A 21360-nucleotide genomic window follows, 5' to 3' on the forward strand; every position below is an offset into this window, starting at 1 on the left:
TAGTTTCCCTAGCTTTACCGCAGCAAGCGCATGCTTCATCTTCCTTCTTTATATATCCCTTTATAGGTGCGTGTTCTACGGCATCCCGATCTCGCTTCGAAAAGTAATTTGCTTCCCTTTGAGTTATGAGAAATTATTTCTTTCCTGATTTCGTTTTTCCTCTTCAGTGGTTACTCATGGCAGGTTTGGTATCCATTACCACCACCCATGAGATTATTTCAGCCTCTCTGATTTTCCTCTTGGCATTCTTTGTTGCTGTGTTGCCCATGCTACTGGCCGCATACTTGCTGGCAGGCTTCCTAGTTATTTTCCTCCACTGTGAATCAATATTTTTCCTGTACAGATACCCAGCCCATTTACTTTTTTTCCTATTCCTCAGTCGTTCTTCATGCTTAATTTTACTGCGAGCTTCCCCTCACTTCAAAACTAGTCCAGCCCATAATACTTCCTTCTGGCGCCTTCTCCATCCGCACCATGTACATCATAAACAGCAATGGGGATAAAGGGCACCCCTTCCTCAGTCCTTTGTTGATATCAACTTTCTCCTGGCTCCTCAACCCTTCCCATTCAACGCAAACGGTATTTGCTAGGTAAATTGCTCTCAAAAGCTGTAGACAATCGTCACCTAAGCCGTCCCCTTTTAGAATATCTTACACAATGTTGCGTTCTACGTTGTCATAGGCTCCTGTTCTTAAAAAAGCCACATATAATGGTCTGCTTTCTACTTTTGATATTTCAATACACTCAGTAAGAACAAATAATTTATCCTCCAAACGCCCACCTATTCTGAATCCATTCTGATGTTCTCCCAAAATGCCATTATTCTCTGGCCATGCTCGCAGCTTTAATTTGATTGCCTGCATTGCTAGCCTGTATATTACTGTTGGTAATACTCAACGGCCTATACGAGTAAATTCTATCTTTCTCCCCCTTACCTCTATAAATTTATTTCATTCTGCTTTGTCGCCAACTGTCTGGTATACGTCTATCTTTCAGAATTTTTTCCACTGCTTTCACCATAGTTTCCTTACTTTTTGATACTAGGTCATTAACCTAACGGGAACCTCATCTAGCCCTGTGGCTGTGCGCTTAGGAATTTTCTCTTCAGCTTTCTTCCAGTGGAAATTTGTCAGCTCCAACTCCTTTTCCACGTGGGTCTGTCTCATGCTCATTTTTTTATTCAAATAGAACCTCGTGATTACCTTGAAATGATTCGCCTGTAAATTTTCGGATGTAATGTATTGCCACTTCCCCTTACACTTTCTTTCCACCTTCGTCTAGGATATGTTGTATTCTTGTCGACTTCCTGCCTAATAATTGTATGTGGTTCCGAAATAGTCTAGATGCGGCCTTCTTTTTCTCCCATATTTCTGACCACGAACGTTCACTTTCACTTTTTATCTTCACTTGCACCAGTAATTGATCACCTTGACACATAGACTTTTTGTCCTGGTATATTTCACATTTACTGGCTACTTCATCCTGTGGCAACTGCGCCTTCTTTGCCTGCCTGTGCTCTCGAGATGCTCTCTGTCGTTCGGCGATAGCTTCTCGTACCTCGACGTTCCACCAGCTTTTCGGTTTCTCTTTTCCTTTCTAACGAACATATTTCCATATATCCGTATTTCTGTCGTTATTACACTTACACGCTTACCATATCCCCACTCTTTACTTGGCCATTTGCCAATTTCTTCCTCCACTCTAGCGACGATATTTGCTATTTGTTCAGGCTTCAAGTTTGGACTGGCCATTTTGCACTCCTTGCTCTCTTTACCATCTACATACCCTTATTCAAAATGAAGCGTTTATGGTCACTCCCTATACTTCTATACCCTTCCTCATCAATGACCATTTCTCTCAGCTTATCATGAATTTTTTCTGTGATCAGACAGCAATCAATAATGGAATGCGCGTTTCCCGCTTCCCACGTGGTCTGCCCTTCACACTTAGGCCCTGTATTTACGATAACAAGGCTAGGTTGCTCACAAAGGTCTAGCATTGACTTCCTGTTGTCGTCGGTATAACCATGTAAATCCTGTATGCGGGCATTCATGTCACCTAATAGGATAATTTCAGCATCATTCGCGAAAGCCTTAATATCAGCACTTATGCATACCAGTAACTCGTTATTCTTCTCTGTGCAATTATTTTTGGTCCACAAATACGTAACGCACAGCCAAATGTTTCCCCACTCATTCTACCTGATCACCAAAGAAAAGATGCTCTTGATAATTTGAATTTACTGTTTTCCATTTGGCTCCCTGATGGTCATTCCGACTCCCCGTCCCTTTTTTGGAACTTAGTTCTCTTGCACCCTTGCCAGACAGTTCCCAATCACTGGCGTCTCTTCCGAGTCTCTAAGGTGCGTTTCTGTAACCGCGTACGCCCCTATTTGTGATCTATTTAACTGCTTCTCAATGCCTGCCCACTTTTCCTTTCTTCTCCCGCCCTTCATGTTTACTTAGCCTGTTGCATGGCGAGTTCCCTTTCTTGCTTTCCTACTTTTTTCTATTATTAACAGTGAAGCTACACTGAGGTTCCCCTAGGGGACCTTCTTCATTGCTGCCTACTCTGGCCTGAACGGCCGTGGGCCCCCTGAAAAAGCAGCAGCGCGACCAGTAAGTCGCCAGCTAACTTCACCTTCCCACTACCCTGTTTAGTTCGACAACCTCGAAGCCTTTCTCTCGGCTGATTTTCCATATCGCCTATTCAGCAGCTGCTACGGCTCCTTGTACGTGACTGTCGCGTACAGGCACCTCTGGCACTGTGCACACCACGAATCTGCACCTGAGAGGACAGCTCGCGCAAGTCGTCCACCCCTTTTCGCCAAGCGCTGGGCTAGTTCTGTTCCTTTCCTGTTTAGGACGTCATTTAGCTCACCTGCTACTATGACAAGAATGCCACGCGGGCATTTTCCGCGAGCTTTGCTTTTGCTTGATCCATGAAAGAACCCAGCGTCGCCCCGTAAATGTTCCTACCGCCACTCTTTCATCGCCTTTCACCCTCTGCACAATTGCTCCTAAACACCTAGCTAGGTTTGATTCGCAGGTGATTATCACTATTTCACTCTCTCCTACCTCTCCCTGTTTCCCTTTGTCCTTTTCCGCGTGATTCAGACTTGACAAAGGGCACTGATTCATGCGCTCCTGCTTTTTGCTCGTGATGGCCTCAAGGTAGGTGCCGCTCTTTCCAGCTAACCCCTCACCATAGTGCACGCATTCCACGTAATTTGCTGGCACTCCCTCTCCTGACACCTCGAGAGACTGCGTTTCATTGTCACGACCATTCTTGTTCAGAATGGCGGCCCTGTTCAGCTTTTCCTCGGTTGCTGCAAGTCTTTTTTTACACTACCTTCCGTGCATCATGCTCCCTATTTAGTTCATTTTTGCACTCTTCCACCTGCTTGACAAGTTCTTCCCGGAAAGCCTCCATTTTCTTCAGCCGAGCAGACTCGTTTCTCTCTCCATTGTCATTCATCTCCTTATCTTCTTTGAGGAACCCCCCGCACACTGTCCGCTTTCCCGGCTTTCTTGCCATGTATTGCATGGCTTTTTCTAATGCAAATACTATACTACTATAATGCTATAAAAAGCCGTAATGGCGAAACAAGAAAGGAAATTGACTGCATACTTTCTGCTGATCCCAGCATAGTACAGGATGTAGAAGTGAAAAGTAGGATAAAGTGCAGAGATCATAGGTTAGTGAGGGCTAGGAGTCACCTCAATTTGAAGAGAGAAAGAGCGAAATTGGTCAAGAGACAGCTTAACCTGGAGGCAGTAAGGGTAAAAGCATGTAAATTCAGGCTGGTACTTGCAAACAAATCTGCAACCTTAGAACAGAGAGCTAATGCTGACATAGAGCTACTGAATGATACCGAGGACAGGTTGGCTTCAGAGGCAGCAATTGAAGTGGGAGGCAAGGCATCAAGGCAACCAGTAGACAAAATCTCCCCAGTAACAAAGGACTTACAACAGAAACGACAAAAATGAAAGTGGCCAACACAAGAGATAAGATAGTATTCGCGGAACTGTCAAAACTGATCAACAAGGCTAAAATAGGTGATATTAGAAACTATAACGTGGGAAATACTGAAGAAGCCGTAAAAAGTGTACGCTGATATTCACTGATGTTAGGCTGCGTCATTTTTTGTGGGAAAGAAATTGGAATAGGACAAACCAAGATGTATGCACTAAAACATAAGCAGGGTAATATCATCAGCAATCTTGAAGATATAGTAAAAGTAGCGGAAGAATTCTAAACTGACCTGTACAATACCCAGATTAGTCAGGATACCTAAATTATAAATAGTAATGAACAGGGTACAGGAACTCCTATGACTAGTGATGAGGTCAGAATGGTTTGCAAGACATTAAACGAGGAAGAGCGGCCGGATAAGGTGGCATAACAGTCGATTTATTAAAAGATGAAGAAGACACAATGCTTGGACAACTGGCGGCTCTTTATACGAAGTCTATCTACTGCAAGGGTCCCAGAAAACTGGAAGAATGCAAACATTATACTAATCCACAAAAAGGGAAACGTAAAGAATTGAAAAATAATAGATTAGCTTAATCCTAATATTATATAAAATATTTACCAATATATTCTCCAATAGAATCAGGGCAACATTGGACATTAATCAACCAAGGGAACAGGCTGGCATCAGGAAGGTATGCTCAACAATGGATCACATCCATGTCATTAATCAGGTTATACAGAAATCCGAAGAGCATAATAAGCCTCTCTATATGGCTTTCATAAATTACGAAGAGGCATTTGATTCAGCGGCATTAAATACCGAGGTGCACAGAATGCTTACGTAAATACCTTAGAATATCTACAAAGATTCTACAATCCTTGACAAGAAAAGCAGGAAGATACCTATAAAGAAAGGGGTCAGACCGGGAGACACAATCTCTCCAATACTATTCGCTGCGTGCTCGGAAGAAGTATTCAAGCTATTAAACTGAGAAGGCTTAGGAGTAAAGATAAACGGCAAAAAGCTCACCAATCTTCGTTTCACCGATGACATTGCTTTGTTCAGCAACAATTAAGACAAATTACAACAAATGATTGAGGACCTTAACAAAGAGAGTTCAAGAGTGGGATAAAAGATTAATATGCAGAAGACAAAGATAATGATAAATAGCCGGGCAAGGAGACAAGAGTTCAGGATCGCCAGTGAACCTCTAGAGTCTGTGAAGGAGTACGTTCACCTAGGTCAATTTATCACAGGAAACCCTGATCATGAGAAGGAAATCCACATAAAAATAAAGATGAGTTGGATCGGATACGGCAGATATTGCCAGCTCCTGACTCGAGGCTCACCATTATCATTGAAAAGGATTGTGTACAATCAGCACATTTTACCAGTACTGACATATGGCGCGGAGACTTGGAGACTGACAAAGAAGCTTGAGAACAAGTTAAGGACCGCGCAAAGAGCGATGGAACGAAGATTGCTAGCCATAACCTTAAGAGACAGAAAGACAGCGGTTTGGATCAGAGAGCAATCGGGTATAGACGATATTCTTATTTACAACAAGCGAAAACAATCGAGCTGGGCAGGTCCTGTATTGCGCCGGTTAGATCACTGTTGGACCATTAGCGTTACAGAATGGTTACCAAGAGAAGGGAAACGCAATCTAGGACGACAGAAGACTAGGTGGAGCGATGAAATTAGGAAATTCGTGGGCACTAGTTGGAATCGGTTGGCGTAGGACAGGGGTAATTAGAGACCGCAGGGAGGGGCCTTCATCCTGTAGTGGACATAAAACAGGCGGATGATGATGATGACTATAATAATGCAGAGAACGTGCCTTGTCGCAAAAAAAATACGAACAACATCTAAATTCTTTAAATTACGCAAACTAATTCTCACCAATGTTTTACAATCAATCAATGCAGCAGATACTTAAGGGGTGACACGTTTTAGCACGTGTTCAACCACGGGTGCATGCTCTCACTTTCCTACCAGCACACACACACAGTAAAACCACTAATAGCAATTAGTCTTGCCAAGCTACTATTTAAAGGCTATAAAGACAGAACGCACCCCCCCCCCCCCGGTGGCACGTAGTGAAGCACGTGGCGCGAAAAGCCGCTCTGACTATCCTGCAAAACCAAATGGACACGAAACGCACCCGCGCACACAAAACAAAGACAGACAAAAGAAAGGCAAACCTACCTAATTATGGAAAGGCTAAAAAAGCGCAAATCAAAAACAGAAGCAAGGTCAAAGTATGCACAAAAGCTTATGCGTTCGTCGCCGCTACGAAGGTCTAAAAAACTTGTCCATCCACCACAAAATCTCAATCCATACCGGTGCGGTAAAGCCCCTTAAACTTCGTAAAGTAGCGGCACGCTTTGAAGAATGTCGCCTCCTCGCATGCTCTGGCCGATGCCGCGTCGGTGTTGGCCTAATAGTATCATGTAGGCCCTCGCGCCATGCACCAGCGCTACTTTTGCTCGAGAAGCGTTACGAAGTGTCGAGGAGCACATGTTAGTGCTGCTGCTACGGTAGAGTAGTGTAGGTGGCGCGACGGTCGAGGAGGGAGCACGAAAGAGAGGAGAAACATGGAGTGAAGCGGAGGAGGACAGTGTCGCTTGTTTACGCAGTTTAGGGGGCTTTACGTGTGGCGGAGATGAGCGCCATCTGGAGGAGTTGCAAGGAACCTGGTGGCGTTTTACAATTGCTAGTAGGTACAACTAGGCGTGGCGCCGTTCGTGGTGCTTGACGTTTCTGCGCAGGCGTGAGTAAGAGCGGGTGCGAGAAAGTCTGGGGACCTTTGCTTCTTGAATATGTGATTCTGCCTAGACCCAACGGAGGAGGTTTCTTAGCGCGTGTTGCATGCCATCGTCCCCTAGGCATTGTGCAGTTCGGTCCGGCTTGTTTTACGCTCCACCGCTGGCTGCCGGCGCGGTGAAGCAGTGGGCACGGACGCCCTATTTGGTGATCGCTGTGTCTGAAGGGGAAAGTTCTGACTGGTGTTGTATAAGTTCGCGGGTCGCGTTTGCGACCCTCGAACTTATACAAATATGCGAAATAATGCGAATAATACAAATGCGAAAAAATGGCACGTTGTTTTAATTAGTAGAAAACACGATTGAATAAATATAATTGCGTCGAGCCGCCAACTTGTGATGGAAAGCTCAGTACTACCGCACCCCGCGACTTCTGCTGGCACGCCTAGGGACAAGCGCTAAGAAACTCCTGCGTAGTGCTTAGGCAGAGTCCTATATTTAAGGAGCAAAACTCCCGCCCTTCCCTCTTTCACACCCGCTCTTACTCGCACATGCGCGCAAACGTCCATCATCTCCGCAAGTGCAACGCCTCGTTGTACCGACTAGCAATTGAAAATACGCAACCGGTGGCGTAGCTCCGTGGCGTCCAAGACCTGCGCGCGCCGCGCGCGCAAATTTCGGACGCTGTGGCGGGTCTTTCTATGGTTGAAACGCTGGAAAATGTTTTTTTTTTTGTTTTCGCGTAACAGAATTATGTTTTCTCGCATATTCAAATTATATTCCCGCGGTATCATGCCTTAGGATGTGTGCAAGTCGTACCTTACGATTTTTCCTGCTTATTTTACTTTGAGAAATGCAATTAGTTCAGTAGGTTCTTTGCACTAGACGGAGGGTCTGCGTGGTTGGGTTTGCATGGTTCGGAGTCATTTTTCCCGAAATGACGGTCTATGGTGGACACCGACGCCGGACGCGGAACGCCGACCGGATCTTCTGCGACAAGGGGCCCTAAGGCTATCGCGTTAACAACAGATTTGCAGATTGCGCTGAATGTGTAGTTTACTGCTCACCGTTGTCATCTGGTAGCAGCTACGTTGGGAAAACTAGCCGTTTCCTTAACGATCGGTTACGTGAGCATAGTTATGCTATCAAACGTGGTCGATGGCTTTCTAGCGAACCCTTGTGAGATTTACGGTTGTGTTTGTTTGACAGTTGCAGAATTGTTGGCCTAAATAGCACTCCGCTTACAAGGGAGCCTATCGAAGCTGAGGAAATAAAAAAGATGGGTGAAATATGTATAAGGATGCCGCCTATCACCCTGCCAAGAAAATATTTTGATTTTCTGGGTGTGCCAGCTTTGCTAGCGTAGAAATGTGGGCTCGAACATAATTATTTATTTAATCATTTATATATTTATTATAGTACCTTGAAGGCCCAGAGAGCGTTACAGTGGGAGTGCAATGAAAAAAGTAGTCATAAGGCAGCAAAACGAAAACGGTATGGTACACAGCAATGAGAAAGCGAAGGTTTAGGCCAACTGCAAGTTGAGTGTAGTAACAACGCAGAACAAGCAATCACGCAGTTTTTCATTGGCAGTAAAAAAAAAATACATGTCAGTGATATCAGCAACGGGGGTCGGTAGGTGGTTCCAATCACTAGCCGTCTTTGGCACAAAAGAAAAGAACATAGTATACAGCAACGAAAAAGCGTAGGATTACACTAAATACAGATCAGATTAGTAACAAGGCAGATAGGAAACCACATTGTTTTGAGTGGCAGTTTTATTGGACACCTGTAAGAGATTTCGGTACCACAGGTGGGCAAGTGGTTCCGATCGCTAGCGTTCTTTGACACAACAGAGTTAAAGTACGCATTAGTTTGGCAGTACAATACCTTGGATTTCTGCGAACTAATGTGCTGAGATTGCGCGATTGCATAATAAGTAGCGTTAGGATCGCAAAAATAAAATTGTTTTATGTAGCACCAGTGTGTGTCTGTATGCCGTTTTTTCGTTCCTTGTTCTCCTTGCGTTTCTCCCGTTCTTAAACGCTTAAGAAAAAAACTTAAGGGGTTTTACGTGCCAAAACGACTTTCTGATTATGAGGCACGCCGTAGTGGAAGACTCCGGAAATTTAGACCACCTGGGGTTCTTTTACGTGCACCTAAATCAAAGTACACGGGTGCAAACGCTAAAGAACGTATGCCATGAGAGTGTATTATAATGTAAGGTTGTCTATTGGGTGAATATCCTGGAGCAAAAAAAGATGAATATTCCGGAGCGTTGCTATTAACAAAGATTGCAAAACGTGGGAGGAAAGCCTCACATGCATGCTGGTAGAAACATCCAGTGCCAGGACAGCTGATACGGCCATGCCAGGTTTTTGCTGGATTTCTACAATATCCACTTCGATTTTTTTACCCATGTTGAGTGGACGTAGCCTGGATGCAAAGTAGGATACAGAACAAATTTGTGACTTAATAATAAATATACTCTTCATAATTTGGACAAATTGCACGTGTTAACACAGATGAAGACTGGATGAGCATATTGAGAACAACAAGGACGTGGTTGCTTTCATGTTTTTAACGCGATAAATAGAAACTGAAGCAAAACTCCAAGGAACGGCAAATATTAAAAGATGCCACCCTTGCATACTACGGTACTGCCCAACAGCGCAGTAAAGGGTGTTTTTCGCAGTTGTCTACACTTTTTACAACACTGAGGTATTATTGCACATGAGCTTTTCAACCTTTTTTTTACCTCTGAGAACTTGCTCTGCGGTTTAACAATGGCGCGAAATTAATTGTGTCATGCGTTGCAGCAGCACAGTTTTATTTCTTTCACATAAGATGGTATAGAAAATATACTAAGCCTACTTCTACATTTTCCTGAATACCGGTAATCACAAAGGGTAACATGCAGAGCACATAATCCTCCTTGTTAATGCGCGCCCTCATACTAGTCACAAAACTGAATCGAATTTCACGTCCCTGGCAGTGTAAAACAAGAAAATTTTAAGAAAATCAAGAAAATACCGTTAGGAGCACATACTAGAGTGGTTCAATCTAACAAAACACACTGGTTCATCTTTTGTATTTAGAAAATAAAAAAGTCTATTCCACATATTTCATTCACAAACAGACACAAACTGCGTGCATACTCTGCTGGGTTAAAAGATTAAGTGGATTTATAATCAGAAGTCAGTGAAAAAGAATCACCAAGATATGCCACGAGAAGCATCTTATTCAGATGCTACAAGTAACTTTCTAACATGCTTCTGAATATGTGTGTATGATATGTTCGTCTTCAACTTCCATCTAAGTTCGGCTGGCGTGGCAGCGAATAAAGGACACAACTACACGGTGAGCAGCGGAAAACTACGGTAGCTTAAAAATTGTGGCAGATTACTTTTGATACCAGTGTATTTGAGATAATGCTGATGTAATTTACTTCTCATTTCATGGCGCGATTTTCCGCGGTTCTCGTGCTTCATACAAAAGAGCAGGCAGAGGAGAAACTGCAGCACAGTCTTCTGCCAAAAGTTCTGGCAAGGCCACAGAGGATGAAAAATAGGATAGGCACTCAAGTCCCGTTCTTGAAGGGGAAAGTGCAGCCTTGTTGGCGCTCCATGTCTCTGCGTCTCCAAGCAACTCGCCTGAGTGGATGGTGCGAGTTCTGCACTTACATTGTGACACGCCACAAGAAGTGCACACTGCTGACGCGCGTCAGAACAAAAGCTACCAAACTTATGTGACTGCTTTAGTTAAGCAGATTGAGCCCAGTATATTCTAGTACCACGCTAAAGACGGAAAATACCTGCGTTGTTATTACGCGAGAACATTTGTTGCTAGCTCATATTCGCACTTACAGAGCCAAAACAGAATTTGACTGTTTTGTTCGTGAGACAGCTTGTCTCAGGAACGGAATGTGCTTCGAGAAAGGACCAATCCAAAAACTTTTCTCTCTCTTTCCAAAGGCCGAGCGCAGTAGCGAAACCTTCACGGGCTAGGTTGCTATGGAAACGAGCATGTTTAGAACATCACTCTCAATGTTCTTTTGCGAGAAACAGCGCGCGATTTATACCACATTCTTTCCAACACATCTGGGGTGATTGGGGCCTCTTCTAAGCTTTCGTCCATCCATGGTCAAGGTTACTCTCTGCGTGAACAATTGTAATGTCGTCAGCATTGTCATAGTCGGCTGACCGCCATCATATTTCTGCCACTGTACTAGATGCCATCAAAGCGGAGACTATGTAGATTTTGAATTACGCCTAGAAGTTACGCCATTCGTATTTCTTGAAATCACATGAATGTTCAATCAGATAAGCCAGTAAGACAGATAAGCCATTCAGACATGAACACATGACTGTTAAGACAAGTTAGGGCATGAGACTTGGCTGCCGTAGGATTCCGCCCCCACAGCTCGGTCCATCTCGTGCACACGGCGTCGTTATGCGACAAGCTCTGACCGACTCCCCTTCTCCCCCACGTTGCACCTCCTGCGCACATTCGTGGAAGGACCGCCCGATACGTGATACCATAGGTGCAGCTGCCATCCGCCCCTCCCTCCTCCAATGCGAACCAGCCTGTACCCAACCTCTACGGCTGTTTGACTTTCGCGAAATAACTGGCGGCCCAGCAGCACCTTGTCGCGAAGAGAGTATACCGCAGGCCCTGATGCCTCTCGTCGTCGACGTACTTCCGGGTCTGCACTTGCTCTCTGCCGGAGCTCACCCCCCTTCATCGTCGTCTCCCTGGTGAGCTGATGCGTCCGAACACTGACAGCTGCATCAGTTCGCTACAACCTGGTGGCGTGCATCGCTGATGCGATGAAAGGCGTCTCTGGCGAGACCCTGGGCTGAAAAGACCCTCTTCAGAACCAGTACTGCAATTTTCTACTTAATACATTCTTTTCCTCTTCAGGGCAATGCATTTCCTTAATCTGAGAGTGCAGTCACCGGCAGGATCTGCTAGCACGTCGCGAAAAGAAACGCCTGTGCTGTTGTTGGCACCCATTGACCGAGTAACGATAAACAGCCTCCTTTCGCAGTGAGGCTGTTGTATGGCGCTGGTGGAACTCTGCAGATTATTGTTCCGCCATACGTGCATATTACATTTCTTTTAATTACGGACGCTGTCGCGTGCGCCCGCAGACTCCTTCGCGCACATACGGGCATAGTAACAAGACTTTTCGTACATTTACTGGGTATTGTTTCTTCGCAGGGAAAACAAACAGCTGGTGCGTACCACGCTGCCAATATATCACTTTGACGTCTGGTACGATTACTTACAAGTGCACAATTCATACCTTCACAGCCAGAACAGCAAAAGCAAAATCAGCTTATTAATTCTTAATATATTTCAGGGCTTTAAAGTTAGCGACGGCTTCTCAACTGTTCTGCAAACATACATACGAGTGCAATAATGAAATTTTATGCAGGTTCTTGCTTGATAGCTTGGGCTCGTTGCAATAATCGTACTGAATGTTAACAACCAATAATAGAAACCTTCATATATTTTAGCTTCCCCACAGAAACCAATACGTGTACACATTTAGCGTTATGCTACAGTGTTATAGCACAACGTCACAAAAAAAAAGAATTCTGCTCAAAATAAGTTTGCTACATATAGAAGAAAGTGTACGTACCCTTTGAAGTCCTTGTTGTCTTTAATGATGTCCCAGGTAGGTTTTTGGCGGCATAGCCTGTTGTGCATGTTAGGTGCATGTATGTTATGTTCACGGTTTCTATTTCCTGAGCTACAAAAATGAGTTATCTGTAAGGAAAGGAATGCTTGTCAGAAATATACATATGGCAGACTAACGTCCATATGCCCACCTCCCCAAGGGACCATTCGACCATGAATTGAATTTGAATGCTCTCTCGTCATACGCCATAAAGCGGGTGATTCATTTTCTTGTTGCACGAGTGAAAACATTCAGAAACTGCCGATAAGGATTATGCACGAGTGCAGCAGAAGGGTTCTATAAAGCTGCTCGCTTTATCAAATAAGCGATCCGCTTGAAGACAGACTTATTGTAGCGAAAATATTAAGCATGAAATGCTCTTAGCTCCCGTTGTGGGTGACCTTCAAGAGACTATGAGCCAAAAGCCAGAGCCCTTATCCAGACACAGAGGACGGGAACGAAACGAGAACACCTGGGCATCGTTGCGGGAACACAACGAGACCATCCGCGCAACCTGCTAAAATTGAAGAAAGTGCGGTTTCTGGCCCCCAACGCTATATGTATAGGACCGCATTACATACGCTAGTTACTGCCCAAACAAGTTACAACGAACATTGATTTGATTTCTTCCTAATGCTTGTTCGCAATGTCACTCAAGCTGCAACACCTCTAAGGCTTAACTTTTGTTTGTCATTTCGACTAGGCCACGTTGAAAATAGATATACAGGGCGCCTTACGCTTGATTGTCATCTTTTGGCTTTCAGACAGGGTTGTCTGCGCTCTTTTCAACGCCCGCGGTCCGTGAGTTTCGCGGCACGGGTGTTGCTCCACCTCGAGAGACGGCGCCACGTTGTGTGAGCAAGCCAGCAGCGTCCGGCCCGCCGCGGACATCTACATAAGGCCGCGCAATGGCAGCGGGCCACTTCAACGCGACAAGGAGAAAAAAAATGTGGTCGTTTCGCTGTACGAAGTAGAGATAGTAGTTTTATCGGCCATATAATCTTGTAGAGATTCGCTTGCTAACTAAACTAACAATGATGTATGTAAGCGCGACGGAATGAGGACGTGGAAAGAGACAGAGACAGAGCTGTCTCTGTGTGTGTGTCTGTTTCTACGGCCACATTCAGTCACGCTTACACATTATATCTTGAATTCAAGCCAACTAGCCCGCCAACATGTTTTAAATAAATTAACAAACATGGTGTCAAGCATGCACAGGTAATAAAACACATCTCGCTCGATGGACGCACAAAATCGCTATCAAAATGCTGTAGCGAGGAATCGCGAACGCAGCAGCGATCCAATAGACCGATCCCAACGGCCAGTTTCACGACGCCACTGCTGCCGAGGTGCATGCTGGTACTTGTAGTCCTCCGGCCGCTCCAGCCGGGCGGAGTGCCTGTGCACCCCGTTTCCGAACGCTTTTTGGCAATTTTTGGTTTGTGTGGAGCCTTCGTACGACGGGAGGATTCACCTGCTGCCTCCCTGCAGTACCAGTCAATCTGTGCTCCATAGTCCACACACGAGCCAGGCTAATGAACCAGCTGCGTGTATCGAAAACGTGAAATGCCTTCACTACATTATGCTTCTTCCCAATCGTAACAATTCTTTCTGGTGTCACGCTGTACTGCTAATCTGATGAAAGTAACTATACTACGCCTGACGTCAGCTAGACTCTATGGTCATTCTCCTTTTCATTATTATTTATCATCCAAACATCCCCAAACGCTAAAAAGATGGGTATAGTAACTAAAGGGAGGGCGCCCATAAAATACGCATAGAAAACTGTAATAAAGAAAAAAAAGCTTAGTAAGGTAGCAATTGCACAAGCCCATAATAAACAAGTGAGCTTAAAGAAATAGCAAATAAAAATATGGTGTAATATCCATGCTAAAAAAAATTCCTGCAAAGAAATAGGCGGGAGCAACACAAAAATTATAATGAAGAATCAATCCAACGCATCTAAGAGTAACCAAAGGCAAATCCTTTACCATATTGAAATGTAGCCATTGCACGAGTGAACTGCAACGATAATGCAGTGTTTTACAAGATAGCTTTAAAAAGTGACCTGCGACCCCAGCAACTGCTATGGAAAGGGAAAATAGGCAGCTCTGAATCAACTGGGTGCACATGTGACTCGAACACTAGCACAGCGCTTGTTGGCACGTGGTCCTTAAATTCGGCTTAATCGAGCAGTACGAATCACTGAAGAAAGTATACCACAGCTGCTCGTAACGGGGAGCGGCGCGTATTCACGTGCGAAAAAGATTGGACGCTGGCCTCACGCTCGCAGTCGGAGTTTTCGAAGCAGCAACCGTACCGTTCGCTGGAAGGCAAATAAAAGGCGCCGCCTAGCTTACCTAAGAAGTTCTAGATATCGCTGTTACCTAAGACTGCAAGTCGAGCACGGAAACCATGTCAGTGAACATCATTAGGGCACGAAAGTTTCGGCGCCGCACTTCAAACCTTTCTCCAAGACGTTGTAGTATACAAATCCTAATATCTCCGTCGCTAAGCAAACGTAACGTTGCAGTCACCGAGATGCATGAGTGCCAAAATAGTAACTCAAAATGACCGTGTACATCAGCATGTGCTACATATATAGCTCCAACAAATACAATACTCAACACGTAATCAGCAGGTAACAACCGAAATGAAATAGCAGCAGGTACTTTTGAATATTCGCCTCGCATGCTGCAATGAACAGCTGATGTAATTTCTTAAAAGACTCTAATGAGGAATTTTTTTTCCGTTGTGGAGTCACAGAGATGTCTGGAAAGCTCGTGCCCATTACTCAACGAGCGGGGCCTGCGGTGGTGTGGTCGACCAATTGACTTCAGCCAAGAGGTGGCAGTATTACTACCGGAAAACCAGCACATGCGCTTATAGGTCGGTGGAATTGGTCTATTGATCTTCATGCATTTCTCGCTTCAACGCGAACGAAACGTCGAAAGCACAGCGCATACAAAGCTACCGGCGCTACGCGCACTCTGCAAACATTACAGGCAACTTTGATAATTAGGCCTACGCGGGCGTTGTGCCCGCCGGCCGTTCAGAGGGGGGGGGATGCCACCCCGGCGGCATGCAGTTGTCAAGCATCATGCTACGATTCATGCTACGATTCAGCAGCCCAAATTGTCCTGTCCACGCCGAAGCGGAGGTGCGTGCGATGCTACACTTCTTCACATCTGTCAGCCACACAAATTAGTACGACCACGCCGGAGTCAGAGTCAGCGGACGTTCCCCCTCTTTCCCTGTTTGCGCCCTTCGGAGGAGAATGGTAACCGACCTCCTGATGCCATTGGTGGCCCGCCGTCCTGGGTGGCCCGAAGCACTCGGTGTAACGACGTCATAGTTTCCCCGACGCCGGGATTCATCTCCTGACGCCGGTTTGTGGAAATCATGAACAATGTCGACGCAGGCATAAGAATCGGATTGAGACTACTGGAAGAGGAGGAGGGCGCTCGGAAACAGTGTGCCATTCGGACATGCTAAGATGCTACCATAATGTGCTCCGATAGTAGGAGTCATACTGCAAAAGTCAGCCATGTATATATTTTTTATTATATTCCTTTTTCTTCATTCCCTTAAGCGTCGCTCCGAACCCTTCCTCGTGGCACCTGGCAAAGCACCATCGATGGAAACTTCGTTGGCCACACGGACCCCCACTTCACAACTGCGTGCACTTTGGCCAGGCCCCGCACATTCTTAGGTTCCAGCGATCATCACAGAGGGCGAAACATCAACCGCGGCGCGTTCCAGCATGAAGAGCGCAAGTTGAGCTACTACAATTTGGTAGACCACTTTAATTTGTATTTTGTCTGCTAGGGGCGCTCAATGCGGCTAAATATTTGATCTAAATATGTACATATAGTAACCGACAAACATAGTTAACATGCAATATCGCTACAAAATAAGTAGAGTTGTTTTTAGTGGACTTCTGTCAATAAAGTCTCTGTTTTATTACTTGAATAAAGGTTTTCAGATCTCACTGACGTGTGATATGGAACAGCCCACTGGTATCGAGGGCAGTATGTGCCATTTATCGATTCGAATTGTACTTTGGTCATTTTTACGAACGGGGCGGTCGTTTTCTTTGAGCAGCATCATGCAGGTTCATTTTAATTAAATAATAACAGCTTAGTCGATTTATGCGTCCAACATTCGATAGCCGCCACCAAGTGAAGGTGTTTGAAGACGGTGAACTTTAGCACCTGCGGCGCTTCACTGGAATAACGGCTGTATGCACGGCTTCCGTCGTTAGTGCTCTGTTGCGTCTGGACGCGTAATAGTGTGTTGCTTTAGAAGAAAGCTGGTAGCTAACGTGAAAATTTTCTGACGGAATTGAGCACTGTCCGTTTGGAAACTACCCACGAAAGCGGATTAAACTTGCAGCCTGGGGTGTGTGTACCCGCGAGAAAAAAAGCACTGCGCATTTTCAACTTTGAATATTTGTTTGTGTGCGAGGCGGATAGAACAGATTCCGGTAGTAATTTCTTAAAAGTAAAAATATTAATTATACTGCTATTGCTCTTCAAAGCGATTTCAAACAAGGCTCTTATTTTCCCACGTCGCTAAAATTCCCAACGCGGAGTACAGCTTAAGTAATAAATAGTTTTGACTCTTTCTACATAAACGATACGCTGCGATAAATTTACTGCACGTTACTGCAAATGTACTTCCGGTGATAGAGTTGGATTGTTCGCATTTCGTACATAACGAAATTACTGTGTTTATAACCTAGTAGCTGGCAATACATTTCATCTAATCGAGGCTTCACTAAGCACAGCCGACACAAGAACGCCATCGATAGAAATTGAAACTCAGAACAGTGTTGTGTGTGTGTGTGCTTTTCTGTCATGGAGCATTTTGTGCAATTTTGTGCAATGTTCTTAGGTTCACATGGATCAGAAATTCACCAGCACTTCCGCCACAGCAATCCAGGCTTTTTTTTTTCTTTCTGCTACAGCCTCCAAGATGCTGCTGATATTTGTTCACCCTTTTAGACTCTTCCCTCTGTGCGAATAATTCATCAGTGAATGTGTCGTCATTGGGCAAGTACCCTAACAAGGTATGTTTTTGAACACTACATCTAGAACTGTGATTTGTTCATTTATTTCGCTAACTTTTGTTTCACCATTTTTCGCTTGCATGTTTGTCATGGCTTCATCACTTCTTTTTTCAGGACGGCGGACAAAAGAGAGATTATTGGTCTGCAAGCTGCCCACACCAAGCCATAAGAAGCTAAACCGTCACTATAGTGACAACAGGCCCTCTTGAACGATGTGCCTCGCGATGAAATGAAATATTCGGTAGTTTACCAGATAGAGGCGTGTGACCACCACGGAAGCATCAGTCTACAGTTTTGTATCGTAACGAGCGGGAATGCTGAAATTTTGCATACATATACAAGCTTACTTGAATTTTAGGGCATTTTATGAAAACCGGAGAACTAACATCTTGAGTGCCAACTTGTTTCTCTTCAAGTCGTTATAGCCATGACGACCAGAAGAGAAACAATGCAGCAAGCTCCTACTTGCTAATGCACAAACTATGTCATCTGCTCTTTGCAAATCAACTTGCCGGGCATTACCACCAAATTCACATGCTCTCTCACAACGTTAATTTGTTACAGAAAAATGCAAATAATATTAAAACCTTCTAGAACGCTCAATGCAATTTTGAGGAAATTATACTTCATCTTGAATGACACTCTAGCAGTCACTCATCAATTCATTATTCTATATATTCTTTAAAGTACCCTCAGAGCCAAATGGCATAAAAAGGGGAATGGTTACAAAGTAGTAGAGTAAAGCAAATACACATACAAGTGCCATGAGTTCTGGTAGCGTATATATGCTCTGGAGTGTACAATGTTAGCTAATGTTTTGCAAAATGTTTGCTATTGGTGATGGCTACTATACTTGAGGGAAGGTGGTTCCGTTCCTGAGATCTACGGGTGATTAAAGTTTGAAAGCAAGACTTGATTTTCAACCGCGTTGATGGTCAGCACAGTTTGAAATGTACTGAGGCCGCAGTATGAAGTCGTTGTGAAGTGTAGTGTGATGGAAGCTTCTATATAATAGCGAAAGACTGGAGACTTTGCAACGGTTATCTAGTAGATTATGCGCTAGGTTAGTTTTCATTGAGGTACTCGTGGTGCGCTTATAATGACACGTAAAATGAAAGAGTACAGTGAAGTAATAAGGTTAACGCTACTGGGAACCCACATTGCAGATGCATATTCAAGTTTCGAGCGTTTTAGATTCGTGTAAACCCGAGCATCTGATTAGCATTGTTAATGACGTATTTTATATTGGCGCTCCAATTAAGGTTCTTTGTACTGTGTACACCAAGATTTATATAACATGATAAAGTCTCAGATTACGTGTTCTGATGGTAAGTGCTAGGATTAGAATTACATCTGGATATGTGTATTATTTTATATTTTACATTTGTCAACTACAAAAGGCTGATGTACAGTTTGCATGAAATCAATAACTAGGCTAGCCCTGTAGCCTAAGAGATAGCTAGAAAAGGCAAATGCACACACCTAGCTAACTCCGCACTTTTCAGATGTGACACTTCACTAATAACAATGTTTCTTTCTCTTCAAACAGCAGATGACAAACCTGAACAGTGTATTCCAAAAACTTTTTGAAATATATTCGGAGTAAGTTTGGCTTGACATTCAGCCAATCAACAATGGACGAGCAAGGGAAGCCTCACAGTGGGAACTTGTCTTCGTCACGGCCCTCACAGGTATGTTTTCTTGTTGAAACGTGGCTGCAGTCGAAGGCTTCCCTGCACACCTCTGTTACTCAGCTGAAATGTTCATCTCCTTGCAACCTTTTTGATTTCTTTGAATACACGAACAGGGTTGTTTTTTTAACATGAAACCGTAAATTGCATTTTCCAAGGAACCTTGAGTGCTATTCGGCCTTACTTATATGTTTATTTAGTCTCCTTGTTTATGCACACAATATTTGCAAATGTCCTTGTAAGCAGTGTTGTCTCCACAACGTTCCTCGCTTCCCCACAAGCACTTCCTTTGTGTCGATGCCTTTACTGGCACACCTGAACACTAAATGTGCCGCAGAAGTATCAAGAGCAGACAATGTGTGGTATAAACTTTAGCATAACGTGTTGTTCCTCCTACACTGCGTGCCTCTCGCCAATGTGTTATGAAAAACAATGGAAATTGCAGTTCGAGCTTATCTTGTGGAAATTACAGCTTTGCCGAGCACTTTTTATGTTTCTTAATATAGCTGAATCGTTGAATGGAGACAATATGCTCTGAAACACGTCAAGGAGCATTGTATGCAATACAAGTACTAGGGTTGCCTAGCATGGATATCGTTGACTGAAGCATCGTTCTCCCTGCTTTGGCCGAACACGATGAGAAAACTTAATTTTAGCTTTCATTTTCATTAAATAGATGATTATCTGTGTTTCTCTATTTGTAAACTCAGTGACTGGCAGTTTTACCTCCACCTGACCTCTACGAAAATTATGGCATGAACTGCTTCATTCACCACTGACAACAAACAATGTAAGTTTACTTGTATGAAGTGTTTTTATGTCAGTGGAGGCCTCTCGGTCACCTGGCGACATAATAAAGGTATCTGTAGTCATGTTAGAGTACTGTACACATGAGTACCGCTCCCAAAGCGGTAACAAAGAGCCCAAAACCAGCGAGCGAGGAGCGCGACGAGCCCCACCAGCCGCTACAGTAGCGGCCACATTGCTCACTACGTAATAATGATATTACTTTTGATTTTGCTAGATCGATCTTTTGGTCGCATACTTTAGTTCACAACAGCACCGCTACTCATATTTCCGTTGCACTGTGGAAGGTACAGTTTCCCTTCTCTAAGCGTATTAGGTGTTCTGTGCTTTGGCCACGTCGCAGATCGCTTTCAAGCATGGAAGAATGAAAAAAAAACTGAGGAGGGGCCCTGACCTCACTCGCTGTGAAGTCAAGTGAAGCCAGAAGTTTGCGTTACTCCGCCATCATCTCGGGCCAGTTCTCGACTCTTGTTACATTTCTCGCGATACCGCGACGCCCAGCGCGCAACAGGCTCTTCGGACGAGTGCGCTCCGCAGCAATACTAAACCAATGGATGCAATCACGACGTCTCATTGAATTGCCGTTGCTGAAGTCATGTTGAAAGAAGTTCGCAATGAGCTTCGCAAATTGGGCCGTGAGGTCGAATCGGCTGCTTTTACCGGCTTTTATGAAAATGTATATTTTCACGAAAGCTGATAAAGGATGTTTATGCTTTATCAGCCCAGCCAACTGTACTTTTCTCAACAACGGCAGGTACCGGCCGCTGCCCAGTTCTTGCGTGTTCTTAAAAAAGGTCACCTTTATCGCTCCCTTCGGCTTGCTTTTCTCTGCTTGGACTTCCTGGGCTTTTCATAGGAACCTGCGAGGTAGACGCCTGGTAATACAAAAAAAAATGTACGCATTCTCGTTGCGCTCCTACAATGCACAGACGTACGACACACCGATCCATCGGCGATCCATCTGAAGTTTATGAGAATAAACACGTATTCTCACTGTAGCTTGTGGAATCGTCGTGCTTTATTGAACAAATTTTAGGTGGCCACGCACCTCTACCACAGCCTGCCAGTGAGGAGGGAAAACGTCATTTCTGACTCAGCGTTTAGATACATTGACTGCGGCCTGAAGTGTCCTCTTCTCACGGTAAGTGAAGCTTCACGGAACCAAAGTTTTGAGATAGGCGACGCACGGTACACAGCTTTGCGCGTAGACGTGGCCTACGTGCGACCATGGAACAGCCGTTTGGTGTGTTCGCCGGCGTACGTTCTGTGGAGCCTTGCTCACTTATGCAGCGCATCCTCTAACCTTCACTTCCTTGCGCTTATCACGTGCACAGAGACGATACGCCTGCGGTAAGGAGGAA

General features: G+C 44.6%; 1 protein-coding gene across 1 annotated transcript in view; it reads right to left on the reverse strand.

The window, feature by feature from the left end:
* Positions 1 to 21360, reverse strand: part of LOC139061211 (calcium-activated chloride channel regulator 1-like) — a 495141-nt gene that overhangs the window by 210754 nt on the left and 263027 nt on the right. The window contains exons 7-8 of the mRNA XM_070540868.1: positions 12392 to 12519; positions 9066 to 9180 (exon numbers count right to left, since the gene is read on the reverse strand). Coding sequence (XP_070396969.1) covers positions 9066 to 9180; positions 12392 to 12519 — 243 coding nt within the window. The remainder of the gene's footprint in view (positions 1 to 9065; positions 9181 to 12391; positions 12520 to 21360) is intronic.

Source organism: Dermacentor albipictus, chromosome 6 (assembly GCF_038994185.2).
Source record: "Dermacentor albipictus isolate Rhodes 1998 colony chromosome 6, USDA_Dalb.pri_finalv2, whole genome shotgun sequence".
In the NCBI taxonomy this organism is placed as follows: Eukaryota; Metazoa; Arthropoda; class Arachnida; order Ixodida; family Ixodidae; genus Dermacentor; species Dermacentor albipictus.